Raw genomic sequence first — 26,633 nt, 5'->3', positions numbered from 1 at the left:
TCCAGAAACAGCAGGGACATAGTTACCCCTGAAGTATACTAACATGGACAGTTACAAGTTAATAAGATTAGGACTGTAATTTTTATATTATACAGGGCTTTGAGATTAAATAGGTGCTTGGATTTTTTGAGGCTCCCTTTTGTAACTTAACCCTATAATGCTTGATTCTATTGCTTGTTTTGTTTGCAGTATTACGAACGTCTGAATGACCTGGTGGCTGCCCCAGCTCCAATTCCACCCCTTCTTGTATCTGGAGGACCAGGCTCTGGAAAATCACTTCTTCTATCAAAATGGTGCTTCTTCCTTTTTCTAGAGTAACTAGCTACCACTGTGGCAGCTGAAAATGTAGTGGGGAAGAGGAAACCAATGCCCCACCTGCCTAGTAAAGGCAGAGTCAAATTTACCACCTTTCTTTGGTGTCCTCAAAGTGGATCAAGAGCATTTTGTGCTATTTGGGAGAAACTATTTGCCCGATAAGTGCCATCATAGTGCATCATTTTGGGATAGGCTTGGTTATCCCTGAATGATAATTTATGCCGTCCATGTCCTGCTTGTTGGCTGCTCCAATTTGTTTGCTTCTTTGAAGGTTTTTACGGATTGTCCTCCCCTTGCTTGAGGCAGTTTACTTAACAAAAGTGAATGGTTAGGATGGCAGAAGCCAAATCTGTCCTCAAAGATGAGGGTCACTGAAAGTGCATACATACATGGTGTCAGTGGTCAGACTTTGGGGAAAGGACCATACCTCAGTTGTAGAACACATCTTTTGCATGCAGTGAGGGCTCTAACTTCAAATCTCCAGGTAAGAGACCAGAGAGTCACTGCTGCTGTGTGTAGACCACTTTGCTCTAGATATTTTGGATTTCAGCTTCCTGATCACTGTATATGTTGAAGAGGCTGAGAGGGTTAAATTCTTTAGAACGGCTTGCCCTGGTGTAGATGCTGGTGAGTGCAAGCAACTAAAGCAGCTTCCTATGTTTCTGTACTGAAGCTAATAGCTTTTTCCTGCTTGCTTTTTTAGTTTACATCTCAATTTATGTATCTATCAAAATACTACAACAAGCTTAAACTGCAACAATATATTAATAGTTGACATTACAGCGTGTGTCTGGCACCATTTAGATGTCAAAACACCCCATCAGGAAATGTAGGCTAAGAAAACATTTTTCTCCCTCTTTTCTTTCACTCCCACCCCTCATTAGGATTCAGCTGCAACAGAAGCATTCGCCAAATACACTCATCCTATATCATTTTGTTGGGAAACCTCTGTCTAGCAGTGCAGAGCCTGCCCTGATCCTGAGGCGTCTCACTTTGAAGGTATTTCCATTTTACCTTGAATCAGCACAAATGTTTAAGACTTAAATGCCTGTGTAAGTATGTAAGAAAACAAGGACTCTCTTATATAGATCTTGAATTTCCCCTTTAATTTCTGGGATATCTAAAAATATAGATTAGAAACAACATTTATAAAGAAAAGTCTGAGGGCATATATGACGAGTAATACGTTTCTCTAGCTATTTCCAGCCATCGGGCCAAGAAAGACAGGTGGCATTTGAGGCTTTAGGCAAGCCCTGTCTGCAGTTTCCAGTTGGAAGCTCACTGCTGTGCCACGGGGCTAGTCTCTCTTGGTGTAGATCCATGTGATACATTCATGAAAAATAAGAGCTTAATTATAAATCCAGAGAACAGCGCATCATGCAGTTTCTACAGGCACTCTGCTCTTCTGGCCTTGTAAGTCATTCTGGTCTTGGGTGGGAGACTCCTTGGGAACTATACGTAGGCATTCTGGGTGGCAGAAGGGTAACAGTTGCTTAAAAATATTTAAGTCCTTGATTTTTTTGATTGAACCATGAATTCACTTTGGAGCCCCGAGTCATCTTCCAATCCAGAGCCTCTGTGGGGCATAAAGGTAGTTATGATGATGATGGCAGAGCCCTTTCCCTGCACCTGCACCAGTTTCTTCACTCACCTTGACACTGCATCCTACCTCTGTTTCAGAGAAGTGGGTCTTCCCAAGCTGACATCATCTCTTTTCTCATCATAAGAAATTTGCAGAGGACATCATGTTGTATACATTTAAAAGAATACTTGTCTGATGTGCCAGGATGAAGGAGCAGAAGGCTAGTTGCAGTCTTTTGTAAGCATAGTCAGACGTTGAGAATGGGGCACAATTCAATGGGCCTTGTATTTATAGGCTTACATGCATCTAGTGGCCAGAGTAAGGGGGAAGGAGATCACCAGTAGGGATCAGTGAGAAAAGATGGACCCTGTCTCTTCCCCTCCCCTCCTCAACATCCCTCTTTCCCCCTCATTTGCAATCTCAGGCAGCTGGCACAGTTCTTTCTGAGCCAGCTGTGAGGGGCCGGGGTGGATGCTTTCAGGAGTTGTGGGACTCTGAGAAGACTTATGGATTGCTCCCTAATTCTCAAAATTGCATATGCTTAGAAGAAAACAAGCCTTTTCCTGCTTTACACATCATCACACGTATTTTACATTTCAACATCATTCACACATCTCTAGCAAGAAGTCTTCAAAATCTTTTCTGGACATAATCCTGCATGTGTTTAGACAATAAAACATCTTATAGCTCTACCATGTCCCGGCCAGAATGATGAAGTGGGGCATGCTGGAAGTTCTAGTACTTTCTTCCTGTCTAAAAATGCATAGGATTGCAGCCTTAGTATTACAATTTTAACATAAGCGTATTTTAATTTACTTTTGTGTTCTTTTTTAGTAAAGAAAAGGCAGCTAACTGGAAATGTCACGGGATCATAGATGGGGAGTAACTGCCAGTCGTCTCTCTGTTTCATTAGAATTTAGATAAAACATTTTGTTCATATGTAACAAATATTTTGTAGCTTATGCAGCATTCCTGGTCAGTTTCACCCTTGACACTGGATCCAGCAAAACTATTAGAAGAATTTCCTCGTTGGCTTGAGAAGCTTTCTGCTCATCACCAAGGCAGTATTATCATAATTATTGACTCTATTGATAGAATCCAGGTAATGTTGCAATGTGTTTGGCTGCTGAAACAATTGAGTATGTGATGTCCTAGTTATTTTAGACTTTTCATTTCTTTAGAATAATGCTTGTTAAACACAATGTACCATATATGGTATAAAACAGGCAACAGAGTTCCTGTAAATGGGTTAGAGCTTTTTTTTTTTTAAACTTTCCAGCTGGGGAGAGAAGATTGCAGCTAGGAAAAAACAAAAACGGGGGACTGGGACTGGGACTGGGAGGCAGCACTGCTTCCTGCACCTGTGATGTAGAGTGATCAGGAAAAGCTGCTTCTACAGATTGTACTGGATTCAAGTTCTGCCCTTAGTGGGGGGAAGGGAACAGCTTGCAGAAAGTCCCTCTGCCCATTTTGGGGAGATCCGCTCCCTCTCCACGTATACCACAGACCATCAGGCTCTCCTGTTTCTCTAGCATTTTTAGGGAGCTGGAAGGAAAGAACAGCAAGGTCCATTGTGCAGTTGATCTAAGACATTGGCTGCAAGCCCCGTGACCACAAGTCCATGGGCATCTTGTTGAGAAATGGGAAGATTCGTGCTTCATGGCTGTGTCTCTTTTTTTATGGGGAGGTACAGGAAAACTGCAGCTGAAAGAGGAGAATCTGGTATGGGAAGACTGCAATTCATTGGGAGGAAATATGAGTTAATACTGCTTGTACCTCTGGCATGTTGATAGCTTCTGAAGGTCAAATTAAATGGTTGTTTTTCAGCAAGCTGAAAGGTACATGAAGTGGCTGATTGATCCCCTGCCAGTGAACGTAAGAGTGGTTGTATCTGTGAATGTTGAAACTTGTCCACAGGCATGGAGGTATGTTTGTTGTGGAGATGCTGTAAAGTAAGCCATGTTTATGTTGCTCAGTTGGCAGAATTCTTAAATTAACAGCAACCTAATTTATGATCCTTTGAGAGCTAGTTCAATCTGGACAGAAAGAAAGATTCGTGGGAAGAACTAAAATCAATATGCTATTGTACCTGTGCACTTTTTAAGAATCTTTTGTGATTCTAAAAGTAACCTGAAGCTAGCATTTCTACAGTGAGGTCAGTCAGCAGAGTGTGCAGAAGGGAACTCTGTTGTTTCTTGTTGGTTATTTTTAGATGTCCGAAAGCAGTGGGTCTGAAGAGCCCCATAGAATCGGTGGAGGTGGCCCAGTCCCATTGGATGCTCTGCCATGTTGTCCTTTCCAGCTATATACAGATAGTCCCTGGGTTATATATGAGTTCCATTCCTGAAAAAATGGAAATTTGCCTTAAAAAATGTATGTAAGCTGGATCACATATAGTTGGGCCTCTACATTCACAGGGGTCAGGACCCCTCATGAAAGTGGAAAACCTGCAAATATGTGCAGGCCTCTTACCTCCTAAATTCTCCAGTGCCTCCTCTTTGCAGCAAGGAGATTCTTTGGAGGTCTCCCTCTCTACCCTTCCATTTCCATTCCCTCTATGGTGATGTTTTGGAGGCCTTCCCTCTCTCCCCTTATGCTTCCTCTCTCTGTATGGTAATTATGATTTTCCTCAGTAATTTTTAAAAAAATTAATAGGCTTTATGGAAGTTCATTTGTAAGTATGGGTTTTTCATAACTTGAGTGTTTGTAACTTGAGGACATCCTGGGACAGAGAGGGGGATGAACTGACCTGAAACAAGTGACCTTAACAAGTGATACAGAAAAGCCATGTTATCCTGGGGCTATACCATTACAGAATGCAGGCAAAGGACGGTGAAGTTCTTGTTCTTATGCTAAAAAGTGCCCTGCCTTTATAAAGCTGTCCCCAAAAGGAGAAAGCTGCTCAGAATCATTCTTTCCTATGCTAGAAGAGTTCAAAGTAGAACTGTATTCAAACATGCAATTCCTTACATGTATTCTGAAGCATTATTATCCCAAGAACTAAAAGCCTTTATTTTCCTTTTGTTAAAATGCAATGTAAACCTTTGCATATTTATTCAGGTCTACTGTGTTCACTGGGCTTATTCCCAGGAAGGTGTCCTTAGAATTATCTTAGAGTTCCCGTTTTCCATAACCACCCTAAAATTATCAAGATGTAGCAGAAGAAGGGAGCAACCATTCTCTTTTTACTACTTTTAATTCAGAGGTAGCTACAAGCATTGCAGTGGCAGTGGGCATGTGTGCCAGAATGGGATGGATCCAGATTTACGTGGATCAATTGTGCTGATAGCAGTGGTGTTCTTCATCCTCCCCTTCTCACTGTAGTCCCTCCAGCCCCTTAGAAAATATCAAGGAGTTTGGAAATCTTGTTGGACAGGTTGAGTTGTGGTCTGGAGGGGAGAAGGATTCCCTCCCAAATTGTGCAGTTATTTTTCCTGTGTGCAGAGTATCTTGTGGAAGGCAAGTCCTGGATCTGACCCACTGTTGTTGTTTTGAATTCCCTCTGCTTTTAAGAGAGAAGGAAAAATGAGTCCATAATATGCACAGTCACTCAGAAAGTAGACTTTACACTCTTCCTCATTAGTGATGACAACAGGCACTCTGCCTACAACATTCCTGCAGCCTCATTCCATTGCAACATTGGATGGAAAAAGAACAGTCTTTTCCCAGAAATGATACGTTGTGGTTTTAGTGTTTGGGAAATGTGGTATCATTCTAGATCCCATGCAAAAAATGTGCAGTCACTGTGAATGTGTTGCATGCATCATAATGTGATGTCAAGGTTGAAATGGCAGCTAGTGCAGTTGGAACATCTTGAGCAGCATAGAAAAGGTGCTCATGGTGGAGAATCCCTTTGGATGTGCAAAGCATGTTCTTTTCAAAAGAGACTAGGAAGCACCTCTGTGTGCATTATTTTGAAATGCAGGCAGTATCTCAAAAGATATGTTTTCTCCCATCTCTGCATGGTATTCTGTGCATTAAGTCTGGGCACCTTATAAAGTGAAATTTGATTGAGTGAAATGGTTTTATCATCCGTTGTATAGTACTGTAGGCTTCAAAGGCCCATGTTAGATTTTTTTTTTTAAACTCTGTTCTAATATGTTAATCATTTGTTTACACATCCTGTATTATCAGCTAGGAAACTAAATTTCTGCTATCTCACTGAAAGGTTGTGGCCAACACTTCATCTTGATCCATTCAATGCTAAGGATGTGAAATCGCTCATAAATGAAGAATGCAACTGTGCAGGCCTGAAACTGACCAAAGAACAGGTATTGCTGCTTTTCATTTGGTGTGAATACTGCAGCCTGGTGGTTCGCAAACTCTGTCATGATGACATTCCTTAGAAAGCAAATTCCAGAATCTCTTCACCTGTCACTTTTTTCTTTTTCTTTTCTAATTAAGCAGAATGCTGTATGTTGAATACTGGTAAATCAGTGTAGTTAAAATGTACTCAGGGGAAACAATCCATCATGCATAGAATCCCACTGGAATTAACACGTCATTCACTTGTCTCATTAATCTGAATGTGATTGGCATGCCTGTCTCTTCTCTGGATTGTACTTATGATCTTTCAAGGTTTAAAGTGCTGTGTATGTAATTAAGGAGAATTTTGGTAAACCAATTATGCATTAACTAATTATGGATTAAGAGAGATTCAATCCAGACATTACAATAAGCCAAAGGCACCTTAACTGTTGTTTTGTATGTTTGAATTGGCAGACCGTGGTTTGTAATCAGGCAGCAAACCAAAATCAGAAACCATATGCTGTCAAGACATTTTTTCAAACCATAGTTTGTGTTGTGGTTCATGCAATGACTTGAACCGACAAACCATAGTTAGGGTTGTTGTTTTACCTCAGAAGACCTCTGTGATATAGACATTTAGCTGATGGAAAACAAAAGTGGGCAAGCTACTTTGACCCATGATTTGCCTGTATGTTTGAAAGTTCAAACCATGGTTTAGATCCTAAACTTCAAATCATAGAACCATGATTTGACTGGATGCCTGAATTGAACTATTACATTCTTGAAAGTTGGAGTTTTCCTAAAAGGTAGCTTGCTACTGCAGTAAGGATAGTAGTTCATGAATTTCATAGCATGTGAGTGGTCTTTCTATGTAAGTAGTTTGACAGTTTTATCCACAATATAAATAAGTTATGCACCATGTATCTGTGTATAGTTCATAAGGGAATCAAGTTACTTTTCAATATAGCTCTTATTGTATTTTGTGATATTGAAAAAATAACTGAGCATATATGATGACAGTCAACTTCAGATTTTCCATAATGATGCCACTTGCTGCAGAAATGTGCTTATATTGCCTTCTTAAATATGTGTGTGTGTGTGTACTTTTGAAAGAAGTCAATCTTATGCATTACACTGTCACAAATGTAGTTTGTATTCTGGTGTGATGTGTTGTTGTGTCATCTGTGCTGTACATAAGGCTGTATATTTGTGTACAGTTTTCAACTCCTTACAGAAAGTTTAATTTAAAATTTTTGTGCATTTGTTTTTTCAAACCTTCTCTAGGAGAAGATGCTTGAGAAAAGCAGTAATTCAACTACAACTTGCAGTGCCCTATATGTTACTCTTTGGGGCAGAATGCTGGCTTGGTATGTTGAAAGAATACTGAAACTGTACTGCTTTGCGTGTGTTCCATTGATTCATCATTATTATGAATTAAAAATATAAAATCAGTCGTATCTTTCATTCAGTCGGATCCAGATTTCACAATGGCCCATTTTGAATGTGATCTTACACCATTTTGTGAGCACAGCTTAGGGCTGCACACTGTACCTCCTCTCCCCTCCAATGTAGCCATGAGAAGGAGATCTTCTTGTTTTAAACTAGCCAGGGTTTATTATTACATCTGTCAGGAACTTTGATTAGTTTAAACTATGGTTGTTAAAACAAGCCAGGATCAAATCATGGTTTACAATTTCTGCATTTTATTTGTAAATATTTTTACCTGAAGGTTTTTGTGCTTGATGTGTGCCTAAACATTAACACTGGGGGTGGGGGAATGAACTTACCTTAAAGGTTTACTTAAATGCAGGACAAGCTTTTGTCTCCTTTCTCCTTCTCTCTGTTTCTTGGTAACATCTGGCAGATGTTTTTGAGCATAAAAAATGGGCTTTAAAGAGTGGTATTATGGCTCCTAGATACTGTCTGAGCAGTCATAGGATACTTCACTTTCCCAGATCTGTGGCAGGAAACAGAGTGATAACTTTGAAGGGGGGTTTTTTAGTAGTGGTTTGAAGTTTATTGTACTAGCCAAAGACCATGACAAACAAATCAAATGAATGTGCCTAGACAACAAAATGGAGAATTTCAACCATATAAAATGCATTTTATTTATGTATTTATTTAGAAAATAAAAGTATTTAAATTGATTTATTTAAACAAATATAATTAAAATGTACTATGAACAGAATTTCATCTTTAATTTAACTCTGAACTTCCAATGCTGTTTATGGCAATTTTGTCTAATTCTTCCTGATATTTTTTGCTGCCAAAGCAAACAAAGCATTAATATCACTTAAAAGAAAACTATTTCTGCCAAGGCATTCCTGTATCCAAATGATAGCAAGGGTTTCAAGAATCTCTCTCTGCAGTCAGTGTACAGAGGACAGATTAGCATGTAATGAAAAATGTCTTCAACTTGATACAAATCACAAATGCATAAACTGCATTCAAGAGGCGCCTTCTTATATCACCCATCCAAACTTGTGGTTGGCATAACTTGAAGTCGCAACTTAATAAAGGCATTTCTTAAAGAGCATGGTCTCAATCTTGACAGGTATCTAGCTCTATAAAGTTCTGTTTTCAAAAGAGGAAACCACTGAGGGAATTTAGAGTTTTTAATTAGTTCCAGGACATTTGTAGAGTCTATCCAAAATAACCAATCCCTTAATTGTCTCTTATCCAGACTAAAGATGGGATTCAAAGCAGAAATATAATAGCTACATGCCAAATTAGGAAGTATTGACTTCCAGATACCATTTTCATTCATTTCCAAATGGCACAAAACTGGAAAGCAAACTTTGGAATTGGGAATCTGCACTTTGGTGCCCCTTCTCTGGAGAAGGGGTAAAGGGAGTGTTCTGGGTAGCAGGGTGGGGAAGAAACAGTCTCCGCTCCTGAAATGCCTTAGCCAGAGGACTGAAAATGGCTGCCTAGCTAAGATGCAGAGCAGGGAGGGAAAGGTCACCTTCACCAACCCTCTGGGTCTAACTTGTAGGCCCCAAGTTCAGGGACTCAGGAACATCAGTGGCACAGTTGGTAGGACTCCTTAATTATACACGTGCTCTGTGATTATGGAAACTCATGACAAATGTCTTTAACCCTGCTAGGGATGTGTGAAGAATCTGTTTAGGGTGGAAAATCCTCCAGATTCCCTGGTTTTGGCTTCCCAGAATCTAGTCTGCTTTGCAGCAGCCCGGAGTCTGAGTTCCTGGCAAGGATTCACACGTGTGCCTGCGCACTGCATCACTTTCCCCTTGGGATTGAGTGGGGAAGAAGTTTGGCCACTGGGAATGGTGACTGGGGAAGGGTTTGCAGGCTTCCTTTTGGTTCAGCTTGCTTTACAGTAGTGGGCTGAACATGAGAGAAAGTCTGCAGATTCTGGAGGGATGGATTCCAAAAGGTTTTGTCCCAATTTTAATCCATACTAATTTAAGAATTTAGGTTCAGGTGAAATTTCAAATTGATTGTATTTTAAATTCTCTCTCTCTCTTTCCCCTAACCCTATTCTCTAGTGCCAGAAATGCAGAAAATATTGATGCAATCCTTCAGAATTGTTTACAGTGCCAGGATACTGTGTCCCTGTACAAGCTTGTTCTAAGATCCGTTGAAGAATCCTTGAAAAGTGAAAAGGAGAAGGGCCTCATGAAAGAGGCAAGTTCACAAGTCTGAAAGTTCTTTTGTGGGGGGAAATGTGTATAATTTCACAGACAGGGCTTTTCATCTACACAGCAAATGCATGAGGTGATGCAGTGCTGATAGGCTTGTGGTCCCAAATCAAAAAACACTTTGTCCATCTGCAGATCTAGTCTAGCAGGTGTACCTCAGGCTATTGCACAGAGCAAGAAGTCCATGTTAAAATAATAATAATAATAATAATAATAATAATAATAATAATAATAATAATAATATATTCTGCAGTGTGATACCATCTCTGTAACTCTGTAGACCTTCCCATATGACAGCCTGGCCATGGGCTAAGCACTCTGTTTCCATAGATAATGGAGACATGACATGCCTTGTAATTTAGTATCTTATTCTTACAGTTTCATCAAATAAAATTAATCTTTGTACATGATGGTAAAAAATGTCTCTGGCCATATTTTTCCCTTCTGAAAGTTACAAAATTTCAGAGTTTCAAAGTCGCTGTTCAGATGCATTTTCAGTGTAATTCAGTTTGCACTGGAGTTTAGTTTGGGTTGAAGATACCAAACCTTTAACAATTGCAATATTTTTCAACAGGTAATATTTTAGGTAGGCCTATCCAAGGACTACACTCCCCCCTTGGGCAGATTTCATCAGCAGATCACAGTGGTGGCTTAATATGATCAAATTTAGCTTTAAAACCCTAATTTGAAGCTAAACCTGTCCTTTATAGGCCACTGTGATCATTTAAATCAAAGGAGTAAGGTGTGACAAGTCCTATTAATTTAAATGGCTCTTTAAGCTTTAGGTGTTGTTTCTTTAAAAAGCAGCAGCAGCTAAAAATTCCCTTAACAAAAAGTATGTGTAACTGCTAGACCATTGTCTTTTTTGAGTATTGTTCAAGGGAAGGGTACAGTTGGGATTCTCTGATTCTGCTCTTTCATGTTTGTGTTGGCTGATCCTTGTTGCTTTAAAAGAAAATCTGGAAAACTTCACTCATTGAAAAATAGTGGAACTATAACTGAGTCAGTCTAAGAGAAGGGCAGATTCCACATGGTTCTGATCTCCCTCCCAGTCGCTCTGTCAGCTCCAAGAAAGATTTTGCTGTCAGTGCAGAACAGATTCTTTCACTGTGGTTTGGCCTCCGCAGTGGCTGGAGGAAAGAGGCTGACCTGAATATGAAATTTCTCTGCCTCTGCACAAGGCATTTATTGTGCACTTGTGAGCCTTCATTCATGGAAGTTTGAGGAGAATGTCACAGTGTTGCTATGCTTCATGTCCTCTCCTGTGTTTCCTATCCAGATGTATGGTGGGGCGAGGTTTAGCACAAAGGAAATCAGCTAATAAAATTCAAATTGCAATGAACTGGATGAAAGCCTGGCCAAAAGTTACAAGCCTGCTATACTGCAGGTATACCAGAAACACCACCTTGGTTGATAGCGTATATCAAAAACCAGGGATATGCAAACCTGGGTTGGGGATGTATAAAGGATGTATTTTCCCTCCACAACAAAATCAGAAGCAGCAGCCTCAGTAAAGCAGCAGGTTAAAGTCCTCCTGTGGATAAACCCTTAATCAGAACTGGTGTTGGTCATGCAGTGATGACTTTCCTTGGCTTCCATAGAATGGAATCATCTTTGTGTTTGCAGCTGTTCATCCATTTGTTCTGCTCCTGTCCTCCCACCACCATCCTATTAGCAATATGCTGCAGGGAGCTGCACCTAGTTGGCTTCCCTTTTCTGGACATGTTTCTGTTTCTGTTTTTTTTAGAAGATTTACAAATGGGCAAGACAAAGAGACAGAATTATTGATTTGCTAACCAGCTAACAAACCTGTAATTTCTCTCCATGACTGGGGAAGCATTTTGGAGGAGCAGTGTCCAGCTTCTGGTTGGAAAAGACTTCCTCTCCCCACCCTACCCAGACAGCTTCTTCTCCCCCTTACCAGATGCACCTAGTTTACTAAATTCAAGATCCCATCCACTTGTAGCCACTTCTTCCTTGACAGGTGAACCAGCTGGTGGAAAGATGCCTAGCTGGATGTTAGATATGATCTGATTCTGGTTGAGTTGCTGCTGCTGTATTTTCTATGAATGTCTGTCTTGATGGTTACATATAGATTGAATAAGCAATAGATGCCCATGCCTTTGTTTAAATGTTTCACATGTTTGTTCTGCAGATCCTCTCCCTCATCAGTGTTAGCCACAATGGAGTCAGTGAATCAGAACTGATGGAACTCTGTCCTGAACTCTCCTGGGAAGTGTTGGCCTCCCTGGTTTACAGTTTGCACAAAATGTACTTTTTGACATACAGCTGTGGCTTGTTGAAGTTTCAGCACCTCCAGGTAAAATACTTTGGGAAAGACATTACTCTCCTGTCGGTTTCTACTCATATGTAAGTTCAGTGGGTTCTTTGTTCAGAAATGATTGACTGTAAGGCATGGTAAAGATGGTTCCCCTGTTTTCATGAGTTTTTTCCAAACTTTCTTGGAAATTCAATAAATGTGAAAGGAATTCAATATTGACATGAAACATGTGGTGAACAAACCCAAATTAATAGGCCAAAAAGAACAACAGAGACTGTTAATGCTAGTCTAATTGTATTCCCGGCACCCACAGCTTCCTGGCTATATACAATTCTGGGCAGGGGGTGCTCTCCCAAGTCTCTGTGATTCACTTGCAGCAACAAAAAGGAAGAGTTTGAAGCAGCAATGATGGGAGGTCTTTTTTCCCAGATAGTCTCAGTGTTGGAACATGAGATTTGATCTTTCTGTTTGCCTCCTGTGATGCAATTCATAGACCATCTATTCATGACACATCTGTTTCAAGAACCTGGAGAACTCCAGGTGTCTGGGACTACAACTCCCATAATCTCTGACCATTGGCTATGGGGCTGGGGCTGGTGGGTGGGCTTATAGTTCCAAATAGCCAGGTGGTCCATCCCTGATTTACACAATACAACAATGTCCTTTTTAAGGCATGGGAAACAGTGCAGCTGGAGTATATGGAAGGAGACCAGAATGCTCTTGCTACTTATAGAGAAAAACTGATAGAATATTTCACCAAGCAGCTAAGGTAAGATTTGCAGGGTGTAAGGCAAGTAAGTTTCAACTAATATTTTCTCGAGTTAAGTGATTTTTAATAGAGTTAGGAAATAAGGGCTCAATCTATGCAAGTTTAGAAAGAAAGAAGTCCAAACACTCCCAGCATGCTTCTTGAGGAAAGCTGGGAGCTGTAGGACCTTTTTTCTGTCTAAATGCTCATAGGATTGTACCATAATTGACTAAGGTGCAAACCAGAAAGTCACCACTTCAAACTTCATATTTGTTATTAATTCACTAGATTAAGGGTGAAGAACCTCAGGCCCAGCAACCAAAACTGGGAAACCAATCCCCCCCCCCCGCCCCCAATGGCCATATCCCTTCTTCTGCCCATACTTTTTCTCAACCACCAGTCTTTGGTGGCTACTCAGTTTCCTGTGCATTTTGCCCATTTTAAAAGGCTCAGATACTTTGCTAAAGGCTTAGTTACTGGCTGTTTGAACTGTAAGCTGCAGTATGCTGGCATATTTGGTGTTCTAGGCCCTGTTCTTTTTGTTTTAGCTCTCACTCTCCACCAGAAAGTGACTTCTGAAAGTTTCTGTTGAATTAGGGACTCTGTCTGAAAGAGATTTTCTGTCTGGGTGGACTCAGATATTGACTGGGTTCAGAAAAACACAGTGTCCCACACTCCAGGGTTGAGTGTGGATTGCTGTTGGATCATGGGTTGTAGTTGCATTGTCTGAACCCAGCTCTGCAACAAAACCATTTGTTGCAGAGTTGTGAACTGCAGTTTTCAACATTGTTTGTGATCTCAGCTGTGTTCAGACAGCACAGTAATTCATGTTTCAGCAACAATTGCTGTGTAGCCAGAACCTAGTCATTACTGCGGAACTAGTTGGAGTTGTTCATGTTTCCCAGGCAGGACATCTGCAGTCGGACTTCCTTCTTAGCCCCTGCTTGTCACCCCTTAGACATGTGCATATGAGTGTGTAGCCTTGGATAGAACTACAAAAGAAAATGCTTTATGTGGATTGGCTGCTTTGATTCTTGGTTTTGGTTTACATGTTCTTTTTACGATAGCATTCTAGCTGATTTAAAACCTGTTTTAATCTGTGCTTTTTATTACTGCTTGCTGTTAGCTACTCTGGATGCTGCATACAGAAAGCCAGGACATAAAAGTAACAATTTAAACCAATACACACATAAGTGATTTTGAAAATTAGGTATTGTAAGTTTAGCTGTAAAGAAGATAATTTGATTTCCAAACTCAGGCAGCATTTTTCTCTCTTCCCCCACTATCCCCAAATCAGTGAAGAGAGAGTGACTTGGCGCAGTGCAGACGAACTTCCATGGTTGTTCCAACAACAAGGTGACAAACAGGAGTTACACAAGTGTCTGCTGAATCTCTTTGTATCACAGAATCTTTATAAAAGGTAAGAAAAACGCTTGAGATCTCTTCTCTCCTCTCCTCTCCTCTCCTCTCCTCTTTTCTCTTTTCTCTTTTCTCTTTTCTCTTTTCTTTTTTGCACATTCCTGCTCTGCATCTTGAGGTGAAGGTTTTTCTATCAGGCAATCACTGTGCCTTATCCACAGAGTTTTCCAGGGGATCCAGATGTCATTATTTTTCACTTTCAACTATCTCATGTACTCCCACCACTTTCATCTATCTTTTGTTTTTCATATTGCAGAAGATAGGTGAAGGAAGGGAGGAATACAAAGCCTTGTCTGGTAGCGTTGAGAAGTCTAGAACCTCCCTGAGCAGTTGAAGTGCCTAAAAGTGTCAGGGCCTTGATGAAGCTGGTGCTGTTCACAACTGGACAGAAGGAATTAAGGAGGTTTTTCCTTTGTCTTGATTCTGCCCACTGCCGCAGCCCCACTGTTTCATGTCCTTCAGCCTGTGCTCAATTAGGGTAACAGCTACAGTTCACAGAAGTGGTCTTGTTCCACTTCCAGCATCTGCAGTTTCTTTTTTTTTTTTTTAAAGAACTTCAATTTCTTGCAAGGCCTGCTTAAGAGCTTGGAGAATGAGTAGTAAACAGTCCTGGATTAGGTCACTTTATTTGTCCATATATAATTCTACTTATTTAAAAATACATGTGATTTTCATGTGATTTTGGGACTGCTGGACTTGCACAAAAGGGTATTATCCTGAAAGTCCATGGAGACTTTGGAAACATGGAAACTTTGAAGTCCATGTGGACTTTCATGTTAACACCTATAGAGGGAGGGTATCTTCTGATTTTCCTTTTAAAGAACCTTGAGGTATGATAAACTCTGTGAAGATGCTTCAATAGTTCTCAAGAGCTTGATTTTGTAAGGGCGTAGTGGCACAGCCTTACCATATAGCTGCACTATTAGCAATAATGATCCATGAGTTCAGTGCAACTTGTCTGCTTGGTTTCTTTGCTAGTCAAATGGCAAAGAAAGCCTCTTCCTTTGCACCAGCACAGAAACCAAACAGGTAGCTGGGAGAGACAGATAGATTACTCCATTTGTTTTCTGCCAAATCACTTGGCAGAAGACTTCTCTCTCTCTTTCTGTTTTAAGATTAGTGGCCTTCATTTCCATGCTGGACTTCAGGAGGGGGTCTCTCCTGCTACCAGCATGGAAATGGAAAGCCATTAAACATTTTGTAGGCTAATAATAATTGTGGAGTTATTTATAAGACTGTGGTCATGCATTTAATGCTTATTCTAGAGCCCCGTAAATGCAGATGAGCTACCTTGGCTGCTCCGTGAGCAATGTGACAAACCTAAATTTTATGCAGCAGTTGGCTCGTCTTTTTGTTCCAGAACCTTTACAAAATGGGCATTTAAAAAAAATGAATTGCAGTTTGCTTCTTGGAACATCTCATTGCCTGCAGGGGTCATTTTGCAGAACTATTGAGCTACTGGCAGCTTCTTGGCAAAGATAAAAGCTCCATGGCAGCAGAATATTTCAGTTCCTTGAAGCTATATGAGAAAAGTTGTGAGAAAGAAGAAAGCATGATTTCTCTGGCTGATCTTTATGAGACCCTGGGACGATTTCTTAAAGACTTAGGACTTCTCAGTCAGGTGAGCACACCTCTGGCTTGACCCCAGTTCCTTTTCTTTCTCTCCCACAGCAGGAGGCCTCCTCTCTATTCCCCGAGCACAGACTTTTCCTAGAACTCTAAGACTTTCACAGCAATCCCAGAGTACAAGCACAGATTTAAAAAAGAGAGAGTTCCAGACCACATGAGTTATTTAAAAATTGTAGATGAAGAGGTCCTCCTCAGCATTTATAGCTACTTTATATAGAGTCAAACCAGCAATTGACTTGACTCAGACCCTTCTTTGCAGAATCACAAGTAGAGAATTTTCCTGACTCTGTTACTAAAGATCTTTTCACGGAGCATCCCTCCTGTCTGTCTTTATAGGCGATTGCTCCTCTGCAGCGTTCTCTGGAAATTCGGGAGACTGCCCTTGATCCAGATCATCCCAGGGTAGCCCAGTCACTCCATCAGTTGGCAGGTGTTTATGTACAGTGGAAGAAATTTGGCAATGCTGAACAGTTATATAAGCAGGCTCTTGAAATCTCTGAGAATGCTTTTGGAACTGAACATCTCACGGTTGCTCGTGAACTTGATGCTCTTGCAACATTGTACCAGAAACAGAACAAGTAAGGAGAAACCACCTATGCTCCCTTCAGTTTTTAGCAAGGGTATTGCTTTGGAATAGTACGGGAATTCATGGAGGGTTGGATTGGAAAATCTGTGAGACAAAGACATTGGGTTTGAGCACAGTAAGTGGGTAGACTGAAAAGGCGGCCATTGAAGGTTTTAGGCTGTGAAGAGAATGGTGTCAACCACAGGTTTGTTAGCCATGTGCTTAGCATTATGTCCAAATGAGGGTTCTTGGCTTGTCACAACCCAGAATAAACAATGGTGTCAGACTAGCTTGTTAGAGGAGTGACAATCCTGAAATCCCTGTTTGAACACAGCGATAAACAGATCTTTCCTAGTGAGTTCCTCATTGGTTTAACTTGTTCCTGCTGCTGAAAAGAAGGCAAGCAAGAGCAGTTGGAGTGGAATAGGAGATTGTGGGTAGAACAAAGAGCAAGCATGGTTAATTTTCTAACAACACCTAGCTTTACTTGCATCCTGCACCCTTCATCTTGTGGGTCAAAGTGAGAATATTCTGAAAATAAGATTTTAAGAAATCATTTTCATTTGGTTTCAGTGGTGCTTTCCTTCACCAAGAAGCCAGTGCAAGCACTTTTGCTTCCAGGATCACCCTGCATAAAGTAGCATTGCACCTAATGTGCTATAGAACATAAGAGGTGATGTACAGCTTTGGCCCTGAACCCATTTTCTGTGATCCTAACTGAGTCTAATGAAATAAGAAGTTTGGAAAAAATGTACTTCTGTACAGAAACCCACATTGCATACCTGCATGTAGTTAATTACCTGTGTATCTTCCATACATAGTTAATTACTGGGACTAGTTCTGACAATATTTTTCTCATAAAATTACAGCCCAAGAAATCAAGATTTCCCACAAGCATCATGGGTTTAAAAAATTGTATACCCCTGTTGACCACCTAATTGATGTTGTTAATTGAATCTGTACCATCTATTTTAGGTATGAGCAAGCTGAACATCTAAGAAAAAAATCCTTCAAAATTCAACAAAAAGCTGCAAGACGGAAAGGCAGCCTGGTAAATTTGCACAATTTGGTTTTTGGGTTTTCATAATCAGTGGTAACAGTTGTTAGTTTCAGATGAGTCACTGCAATATAAAAATAGAAGAAGTTTTCTGTCAATTTTTTGAATGGCCATTCTACACTAAATGTTCTCTCGCCTTATAGATACAGAAATTGCAGTAAATTGATTTAAATGTCACTTACAAAATTATTTAAGGGTTTTGTTTTGGATGGCATTAGATTTCTCAGCAAAAACATGTTCTGAATCAAGTAGAGAAGATGAAGTACAGGCAGTTGGTACAAGATAAGAAAATGGAGGCAGTTGTAAAAACGTAGCGTACCTGGGTAAGTTTGCACAAGGGTGTCTGTGCCAGATGGATTAGAACCCTAGAAGGGTAGAGTCAGAAAGGTCAGCAAAGTCATATGGTCCAACCCCCTGCTCCCGGTTAACGTGTCCCTAGCAGATGGCTGTCCAGCTGCATCCTGAGTGCCTCTGCTGTGAAGAATAACTTGAAGGGCTGCTGCTGCCTTCAGCAGTGGATTCTGTAATTTTGTTTGTTCCTGATCACTGCACTGCTTCCCTCTTTCCCCTCCATATTTTTTCTTCAAAGGTTATTAAACAAGTTGTGTTCATCTTCCTGCCCATTGTTCTACCTCCCTTCCTTTGGTTGTAATGGAAATTGCTGTCTGATTTGCAATTCAGATATAAGAATCCCTTATTGTTGAAATATCACATCCGGTTGGCCATTGCTGTTGGGAGGGCATATGCTTTGCATGCATAAATGTCCTTGTTCAGTCCCCCAGCATACACGTTACAGCGGAATGAGGTCAGAAGCAGAGTTGAGTTGTCTCTCTTTTATAAGGTCAAGTGCTCATTTTAATGTTACTTAACCCTTTCCCACCTAACATTTCTAGTGTGATTTTGAAAATACAAATCCTGAAGCTCAGAATGTCAATGCTGTAGGTTTCTCGTTGTCCCATTTTAGTATGGATTTGCTCTTCTTCGCCAACGAGCCCTGCAACTAGAAGAACTCACTCTGGGTAAAGACTCATCTGATAATGCTCGGACGCTCAATGAACTTGGAGTCCTCTACTATCTTCAAAACAATCTTGAGTAAGAATCAATCAATCTAATTTCTGTACCACTGCTTTTTCCAAGGGACTCTGTGATAGTTGCCTACAGGGCCATGGGAACTATGATCTTGGGTTCAGGCAACATGACAAACCATGGTAGCCTAGAGAAGCCATAGAAAAAATTGTTGTTTCCTACTATGCTTTCTAAAGACCAAACTTACCATGGTGAAATACCACAATTGGGTTCTGACAGTACAACAGACCAAGAGTGGTAAAAAACAACATGGTTTCCTGTATTGTCTGAACTCGGCCAATGTGCGAAAACAGTAGCATGTTGTGGCAGCCTTAAAGGGTGACATATTGATTCTAGTGCAAGCACCTGATGGAGTGGACACAAGTGTCAGTGAAAGCTTATGTCAAGATAAATGTGTTAGTCTTTCATGGAGGAATCCTGTGGCCTCTAGAAAGCATCTGAGGGAGCCATGGAATAGTTCAGAGTCTCCCCTCTGAGGCCAATATTGGTGAGCCTCCAAGGCTGAGAGCTTGACCTCAAGGTGAGAGAAAGGGAACAATTTGCAGGGGGGGAGGAGGCTGAAGAGGCCACAATACAAATGATTCTGTATGTCTTTCATCTTCCTTTTCTCCCCTTCTGAAATGCCCTTGCTAGTCAGGGAAAGAAACTTAACTAGCAAAAAATGCAGGGGTAGAGGATGGGGAAGGCTGCATCTGCTATTCCTTCCATCCTATGCAGGATGATCTAAACCTCTGAGTTTTATTGGCTTACTATCAAGGTTGCAGTAGATTGGATTGTGTCCTACGGTGCCACAAGACTTGACATTTTAGAACAAAAAGTCCTACAGCTCCCAGCATTCCTCAGCCAGCAGAGCTGGAATTGTAGGACCTTTATCTGTTTAAACATAAATAGGGTTGCAGCATAAATCACTTACAATGCTTCGTTTCTAGTTTCCCTCTAGCCAATATCTACTTCCACAGGTACTTTCACCATTCTTGGTGTTGGTGACACATTGGAATGGCTAAGCCAGTATGCCCTGATACCATATTGCTGTATGAACTTGCTTATAGGACAGCAGAGCTATTTCTGAAACGCTCCCTGGAAATGAGAGAACGGGTTCTTGGCCCCGACCATCCTGATTGCGCCCAATCTTTGAACAATCTAGCAGCCCTCAACAATGAGAAGAAAAACTATGACAAGGCTGAGGAGCTGTACGAAAGGGCACTGAACATTCGGAAGAGAGCATTAGCACCCGACCACCCTTCCCTGGCTTACACTGTGAAGCACCTTGCTGTGCTGTACAAAAAATTGGTAAGCGCATGCAAGGCATGCATTGTGAATTTGGAAGCTCTTCTAGCAGGGTGACTATAAAAGAATGCAGATGCTAGTTTGTGGTGTGCTTTTAAGCTCTGGGAGGACATGATGGAAAGCAACAGTGGAAAGCTCTTTTCAGACCAAAGAGAGATAGTTGACAAATTAAAGCTCTAGTTCAGATCTAAGTGCCAGTGGAGTAGTATTGCTAGGTTTGTTTGTGAGTCATGACCCTATACTTCTGGGTCAATCACTGCCACAGGGCCTTCCAAATATTGCTCCACATGAGCTCTACTCAGGCCGAACACTTTGAGGACGTGAAGGAAGTGGGCAGTTGGCGTGGCCATGCCCCCAACAAGTCCCACTGGGACTGGCCCCATCTCTCTACTCTCAGCCCACCCATTCTCCTTTCTACTGCTTGTCCTTTAGCTTTTTGGTGTGGGATATAGTACAGTAAGTTCCGTCCATGAGGAGGCAGGACCTCCTCATTACTTAGTTTTCAGTTTAAAACTGAAACTATAGTTCAAGCTGTAACTATAAAATACAGCAATAACACAATAGCATAGCATCTATATCAAACCAGCAAACAATGAGTAGGAAAAATGAAAACACAACACCACTGATTTAAATGCTCAGTGCATGGCTCAAAAGAAGGTCTTCACCAAATACCAAAATGAACTAAGCTGTAGAAAAGGAAGCAACATATCTCTGGTTAGAAAGGAATTCCATGCTGGAATTCTTCCCCCTTGTCTTCCCCCATGACTATCAGAAACAAAATTAATTTGGCCAGACATACACAAACATGTATAAATTAGAAGATCTAAGTTTAGCTTTTCTTCATGCAGAATGCTATGCATTTTAAAGCTTTGAGGTATACACACTTTTGCATTTCCTTTAGCCTTAGCCTGTATTTCGCTGATTGTTACGTTGCTACGCTGAAACAAACATGTACGACTGTTTTGAAAAAGATTGCGTTTGCTTTGTTCCTTAGGGAAAGCTTGACAAAGCTGTACCTCTGTATGAGCTGGCTGTGGAAATCAGGCAGAAATCCTTTGGTCCAAAGCATCCAAGTGTGGCTACTGCATTGGTCAACCTGGCAGTTCTTTATTGTCAAATGGTAGGTTCCCCATTTTCTTTTAAGACTTTTTACACAAGGTAGTAGATGTGTGATCTATGCAATCTACCCAAAAGCTCAGCGCAGAGTCCAAAAATAAGTTAAAGTTCAAATATGTTACAACTGCAGAAGGAACATAGGAAGTATCAAGTTGGAACCAGCAGGAATTAAGTTCATTGTGGTTAAGGGTGCTTTTTTGTCTTAAGATATAGAAGCATGGCATAGTACTGGTAAACTACAAACTGCTAAGCATCTGAAGTGTGGTTGCTGGTTGTTTTTCTCAGCCTTGCAGCACAGATCTTTCCTTGAGAAGCTGTTAGCAGAGCCCACTGGTATTGACTTAGTTCATTGGACAGCCTTTCTTTGTGCTTGCCACCAATTTAGTCCTCTTGTTTGACCCTTCTGACACATGGATTCTTCTCATGTGCACTCTGGTTTGGGTAACAGAGGAAACAGCTTCTTACTGTTAACTTTTTCTAAAGTAAAGGATGGGTGTTCCTGGGCATCCTTTGAACCAGAGAGCTAGGGTGCTTGCTCTTGGCTAGGGGGATTTATAGATGCCAGCTCACTAGAACAATCCCTGCCAGTTCTTGTACTCTGGAATCAAACCTAAGAGACTGTTTCCCAGTTCAGCAGAAGGCCAACCCAGGCCATAATAGTGCCCAAAGCAGAGAACCCAAATGGTGTCTCATTCCAATAATGAACTTAAGAGGGCATTCCATTAATGCTCTTGTACAGTTCCTGTTTACCTTGGTGAGCTCTTATAGCACAATCTTGGCAGATAGTGGCCAGTAGTTCTTATCTGGCAATCTCTGTTACTCTGCCAAAGTTTTTGAAACAAACTGAAATCTTGAAGGCTGCCCTGTATGCACCAAAGATTGGCTGAAAGAGTTGCATTCCTTCCTGATCAGGACATTCCACTGGATCAGCTCCAAAATCAGAGTAGTTCATGAGTAAAATACTTTTCTTTTTCAGAACTTGGCATAGTATGATACTTTTAATATGTAGCATACAGTTGCTTCTGTGATTGTTGATGACCTGAAAGTACGTGTGGGATTTTCTGAGCCAAATTGGTATCACAGCACATGGGGAAGGATACCAGTGGGAGAGTTATTTTCTCACTCTAACTGCAACACAGGATGGGCTGTAGGAGAGTTTGAGGGTGGGTCAGAGCCAGGAAGAGAGGACTAAAACTCTGTATGTGCTAAGATTCTGGATGGGGAATCCTGCTTCTGTTCCTTCATCTTAAAAGAAGACAGTCACAGGTGCATGCTCCATATTAAATAAAACTAACATTTAAGTAGACCCTTAACAATGTGATCCTATACATGTCTAGTCAGAAGTATGTTCGACTGAGTTCACCAGAGCTTAATTCTAGGATTAGAATTGTAGCCTGAGTTTATGTTGCAAGTATGTTGTGCTAACATCACTTGATAAGGTTCTGTGGCTTGGCACCATGGTTTGATTTATATAATTTATAGCACCCTTTTCTGTCTTCCATCTCAGTGGTTTTCATCATACCTTAGCTAAAACATGGGAATGGTAATAACTTATTCCATTAGGCTTAGACTGCTGAAGTTTTCAACAGAAATTGAGTGTATTTTTACATGAAAATAGGACAGTCACATTTTTAAGATGAATCTGAACAATGAATCTGAATCTGAAAAACAACAAAAATGAACAACTATTTTTGTTTTTATTTACTTTTTACACCTTACCTCTAGAAAAAACACTCTGAAGCCCTCCCTCTTTATGAACGTGCACTGAAGATTTATGAAGACAGCTTTGGGCGTATGCATCCTCGTGTAGGAGAAACATTGAAGAATTTAGCAGTGCTGAGGTAATTTTATCTAATGAACTAGTCTAAATGTGCGGGCTGTTAATCTAATCCAAACACTGTGTAAGCGTTAAGATGGATTCAGGCTGCCCTGTTTGCTTTAGCAGAGGGGACAAGATCTGGTCACAGGTTTTTTGTACCCATGGAGCTGCAACATCCTTTAAAAGTGTATTGCTGATATGGTTGGCACACTGGATCTCCCATGCCATTTAAAAAACAAGATCAGAGCAAAGGGTGTCTTTCCACTTCTCAGCGAAGAGCAAAGAAAACTGGAATACCTTGCAGAGGGAAGCTAGCTTGCCTCCCTCTTGGTTGTCCTTGCATCGTCAGGCAAACATGTTGGTGCAGTTTCTTTTTTAATCTACTTGTTTTTATGTCATGTTTTTATTAGGATTTTGTTTTTAACCTGGATTTGTTAGCTTGCCACCATTTTAGCTCCATTTTTCACAGAAAAACAGATGATAAATAAGTAAATAAAACTTCGTTGAAGTTGAACCTCTTTCATCTCTTTTCTCATTTGGAGAGAATTCTGAGGAGAATAATGTTCTATGGCCGCATCGTCTCTTCAGATTTATTGCAATTCTACATTTGCAGAGTAAAAGTGAAGTGTATAGTTTTTGTGAACTAGGGTTCTTGCATAGATAACAGGGTAAGGATATCGTAGAGGTCAAGGCAAAATTTAAGTCTAATAATCCAAATGGTTAAATGAATTGCTACAAATACAGTGAAATGTCATGGAAGTAAAGTGATTCAGTAATAAAAACAAGAGATATGGCAATATAATAAGGAAGTTGGTTATGTGGGGAAGAGTTCAGAGGAGACAGGTTCTGTGTAACAGAAGAGGATGATGGGGGGTCCTTATTGTACGGAGGTGGCAAAACTCTGAGCTCCCCTGCAGGTAGAAACCTGCATGACTTGAATGCTCCTCTAGTGCATAGAATGGGTTCCTGCTTATAAAAAACTAGCATGTGGAGGATCCTGGACTAGATCCAGACAGGGCACTTCTCCACCCTAGAAACAGATTTGCTGTCACTGTGAACTGCCTAAGAGAAGCTTAAGAAACATGCTTATAATCCTGACCAGCAGCTAGTGTGCAGGATATCCATGTTGAAGCAGAGACGGAGTGTGTGATGGGCCTTGAAGGGAATTCCCCAGTTACTAGACTTTCTATAGACCTCTTTTAGCTGTCCTCTGAGCTAGTGGCTAATTCCCATTCTTGCATTTAGCCATGAACGAACTTGACCGTATTTTGTGAGCTATTGTTTTTGGGTCTTGATTTTGTAAAACTGTTGTTCCATTTGCACAAAGCTATGAAGGAGGAAACTTTGAGAAGGCTGCTGAACTCTATAAGAGAGCCATGGAAATCAAAGAAGCAGAGACCCTGTTGATTGGTGAAAAGGCAGCTTCCCGACATTCATCAAGTGGAGACACCCTCAGTTTGAAAAGTGCTTTCTCTCCCAATGTGTTTTTGCCACATGGTCAAAGGTGAGGCATGGTAGCACGCGGCATGGAACATGAGATACTAGTCACCCAAGCTAACAAGAGGTGAGGAAAACTGAGCACTGCATTGAAAATGAAATGGAAAATGGAGGGCCGGAGCTCTGAACTCATTTTCAGTATTGCTGAATATTGTATGGCATTTTCCACCCAGTTAAGGTAGTATTAGTAATACAGACACTCCAGTCCAAGATATATTATGTGGATTTAAATCACATTGATTTTAAGGATTGGATTAAGGTTAGTCATTTGTTTACAGACTTCTATTCTGTCTCAGAAATTGTGACTTTAACTTGTAAAATATAGCTAGGTACAGTTATTTCCATGTTAATAAACATTTGCACTGTAACACAGCTATGGTGTTCAGAAACGATCTTCTACCTCCTTCAGAAGCAACTGGAATTATTAGAACTGTTGTAAATACATAAAGCATCTACCCAAGATGATAATGTACATGTCATTATCACCTAATGACCAATTGGCTCAAGATTTTTTCCCCTTCTTTTGTTGAAGGAACTAATGGGTGCTGGGCAAAAACTGGAGTGAGAAGACTCCTTAACTTAAAAAGTTAAATGTTACATTTTTCACGTTTCATCTTTGTGTGAACATATCTTGTTTAGCCAGAAATTGCAGGACTGTTGATCTCAGTGAGATTAATACCTTATTATTACTCTTTTACATTTAAATCTAACTGTGTGAACACTTGTATAAGTGGAATGGATGAAGTATAATATGGTCACATTAGAGGCTGCTTTAAAAAGTATTTTAAAATATTGATATGAAATCTGTTTCTTAAAAATCAAATTTAGAATGTAATTTTTAAAATAAAAAATACATGCTGGCTGCATTCTTATTTAACACTAAATTAGGGTATTGCACTAAACTAGAGTTTAGTGTGGCATGAATGACCCTCCTCTCATTTCATCCTTCGGCACATCTATGAGATCAGCAGTTTTTGATTTCATTGTAGTACAAGTAAGTCTGCAGTATTGTTTTTTTGTATTGGGTATCAGTGTGAAGAAGCTCATGGTGCAGTATCAAGCCTCCAATTGGTAACAAATTCTTCAGTGTGGTTTTAGTTTATTTCTATCACTGGGTCTGGAGGAAGAGCAATGTCAAACTCTCCAGTGCCTCCATCAGTGAGAGCACACTTAAAAGGTTGGTTACAAGCACCAAAAGTCCGGTTAAACTCTAACAAAAAGAGGAGTTATCACTCCAAAGCTCTAATATGGCAGACAGTATAGATCATGGCAGGAATTGTCTCCCTGTGCAAGAACCATGGTCTCTAGTAACTCCTGGGGAAATAGCTGGTAGGAAACCCAGGGACACTGCTTGCTTCCCCAGAGGCCCCTCCTGGCTGTTTGCAGTCAATACATATTTTGGGTCAAACTCCATGTCTTCCTGACTCTCTGCTAGCAAGTGAGTTCTTTAATACTACCAAGTATTTGTCAGTAAAAACAACAGATTTTTCCTCCCCTCAGGAAGTCAGACTTGACTGCTAGTAATCTGACTCCATGCCCCAGCCATGCTTACCTCTTCTTGAGCTTTCCCAAATCACACCCTCTCCCCTCTACTGCGTGGGTTCTTTGTGGGTCCTCTTCCTACCCCTCCCCTGTGCTCCTTTTCACCTCACCCCCTTTCCTTTCCCTCCCTCACTCCCTCCCTCCCTCAGCCACTTCAGGTGTTGCTCATTTTGGCTGGAATAGAAAGTGGCAATTGAGTCAACCCGTGTGACCACTGATTTGGGGCGCCTCCCTTGCCAGGTGTCCTTTCCTAGTCATTTGGGCTAGGCAGAGAACCTGCCAGGCTGCTAGCACTGACCATGAAACTAAACCTCTTGGGAATGTAATAAGAGGCAGCAAGCCCTGCTGATCCTTTCCACCTACTTTGCAGATTGGGAAGGAAAGTTGTAAGAAATTCAAGATTTAAAAATCAACAGATTATTATAAAGAGAAACTTAGCAAGAAGCGGATCCCAAAGTACAATATACTTGGAATATGTGGATCCACTGGAGCTGAATTCTCTATATATTCTGATCAGTCTGAACTTCAAAACCATTGCAATAGATTTAATGGAAGTTTGACACTAACTTTAAAGACAGGAAATTCTTGAGCTATGCCTTACCACTGGGAACACCACACACACAAGGCTAAGAGGAATGACTACAGCATAGATGGTGGGTTTCTAAATTTAAGCCGCCTCTTTCACAAGTAAAGAACATTTAGCAAAATGGATTAGCAAATTGTTTCCATTATATAAAGGCACTGAGGATGGAACTGATTAGTTGTCATTAGAAGAAG

General features: G+C 40.7%; 1 protein-coding gene across 2 annotated transcripts in view; it reads left to right on the top strand.

Annotated features, from left to right (window-relative positions):
• NPHP3 (nephrocystin 3) overlaps positions 1–24,515 on the top strand; it is a 39,109-nt gene extending 14,594 nt beyond the window's left edge. For both annotated transcript variants that reach the window (XM_044455930.1, XM_044455937.1), the window contains exons 10-27: positions 190–293; positions 1,200–1,314; positions 2,856–2,999; positions 3,725–3,822; positions 6,066–6,168; positions 7,430–7,512; positions 9,658–9,796; positions 11,966–12,130; positions 12,763–12,860; positions 14,137–14,259; positions 15,690–15,879; positions 16,224–16,465; positions 17,428–17,503; positions 18,474–18,601; positions 19,645–19,885; positions 20,877–21,002; positions 22,724–22,839; positions 24,145–24,515. In XM_044455930.1, coding sequence (XP_044311865.1) covers positions 190–293; positions 1,200–1,314; positions 2,856–2,999; positions 3,725–3,822; positions 6,066–6,168; positions 7,430–7,512; positions 9,658–9,796; positions 11,966–12,130; positions 12,763–12,860; positions 14,137–14,259; positions 15,690–15,879; positions 16,224–16,465; positions 17,428–17,503; positions 18,474–18,601; positions 19,645–19,885; positions 20,877–21,002; positions 22,724–22,839; positions 24,145–24,325 — 2,472 coding nt within the window. In that variant the 3' untranslated portion in view covers positions 24,326–24,515. The remainder of the gene's footprint in view (positions 1–189; positions 294–1,199; positions 1,315–2,855; positions 3,000–3,724; positions 3,823–6,065; positions 6,169–7,429; positions 7,513–9,657; positions 9,797–11,965; positions 12,131–12,762; positions 12,861–14,136; positions 14,260–15,689; positions 15,880–16,223; positions 16,466–17,427; positions 17,504–18,473; positions 18,602–19,644; positions 19,886–20,876; positions 21,003–22,723; positions 22,840–24,144) is intronic.
• Positions 24,516–26,633: the final 2,118 nt, after the last annotated feature.

This window comes from Varanus komodoensis, unplaced genomic scaffold (assembly GCF_004798865.1).
Source record: "Varanus komodoensis strain SLA01 unplaced genomic scaffold, ASM479886v1 scaffold10, whole genome shotgun sequence".
NCBI classification, from domain to species: domain Eukaryota; kingdom Metazoa; phylum Chordata; class Lepidosauria; order Squamata; family Varanidae; genus Varanus; species Varanus komodoensis.
Note: the sequence above shows the minus strand (reverse complement) of the source record. Positions and strands in the feature narration are given on the sequence as shown.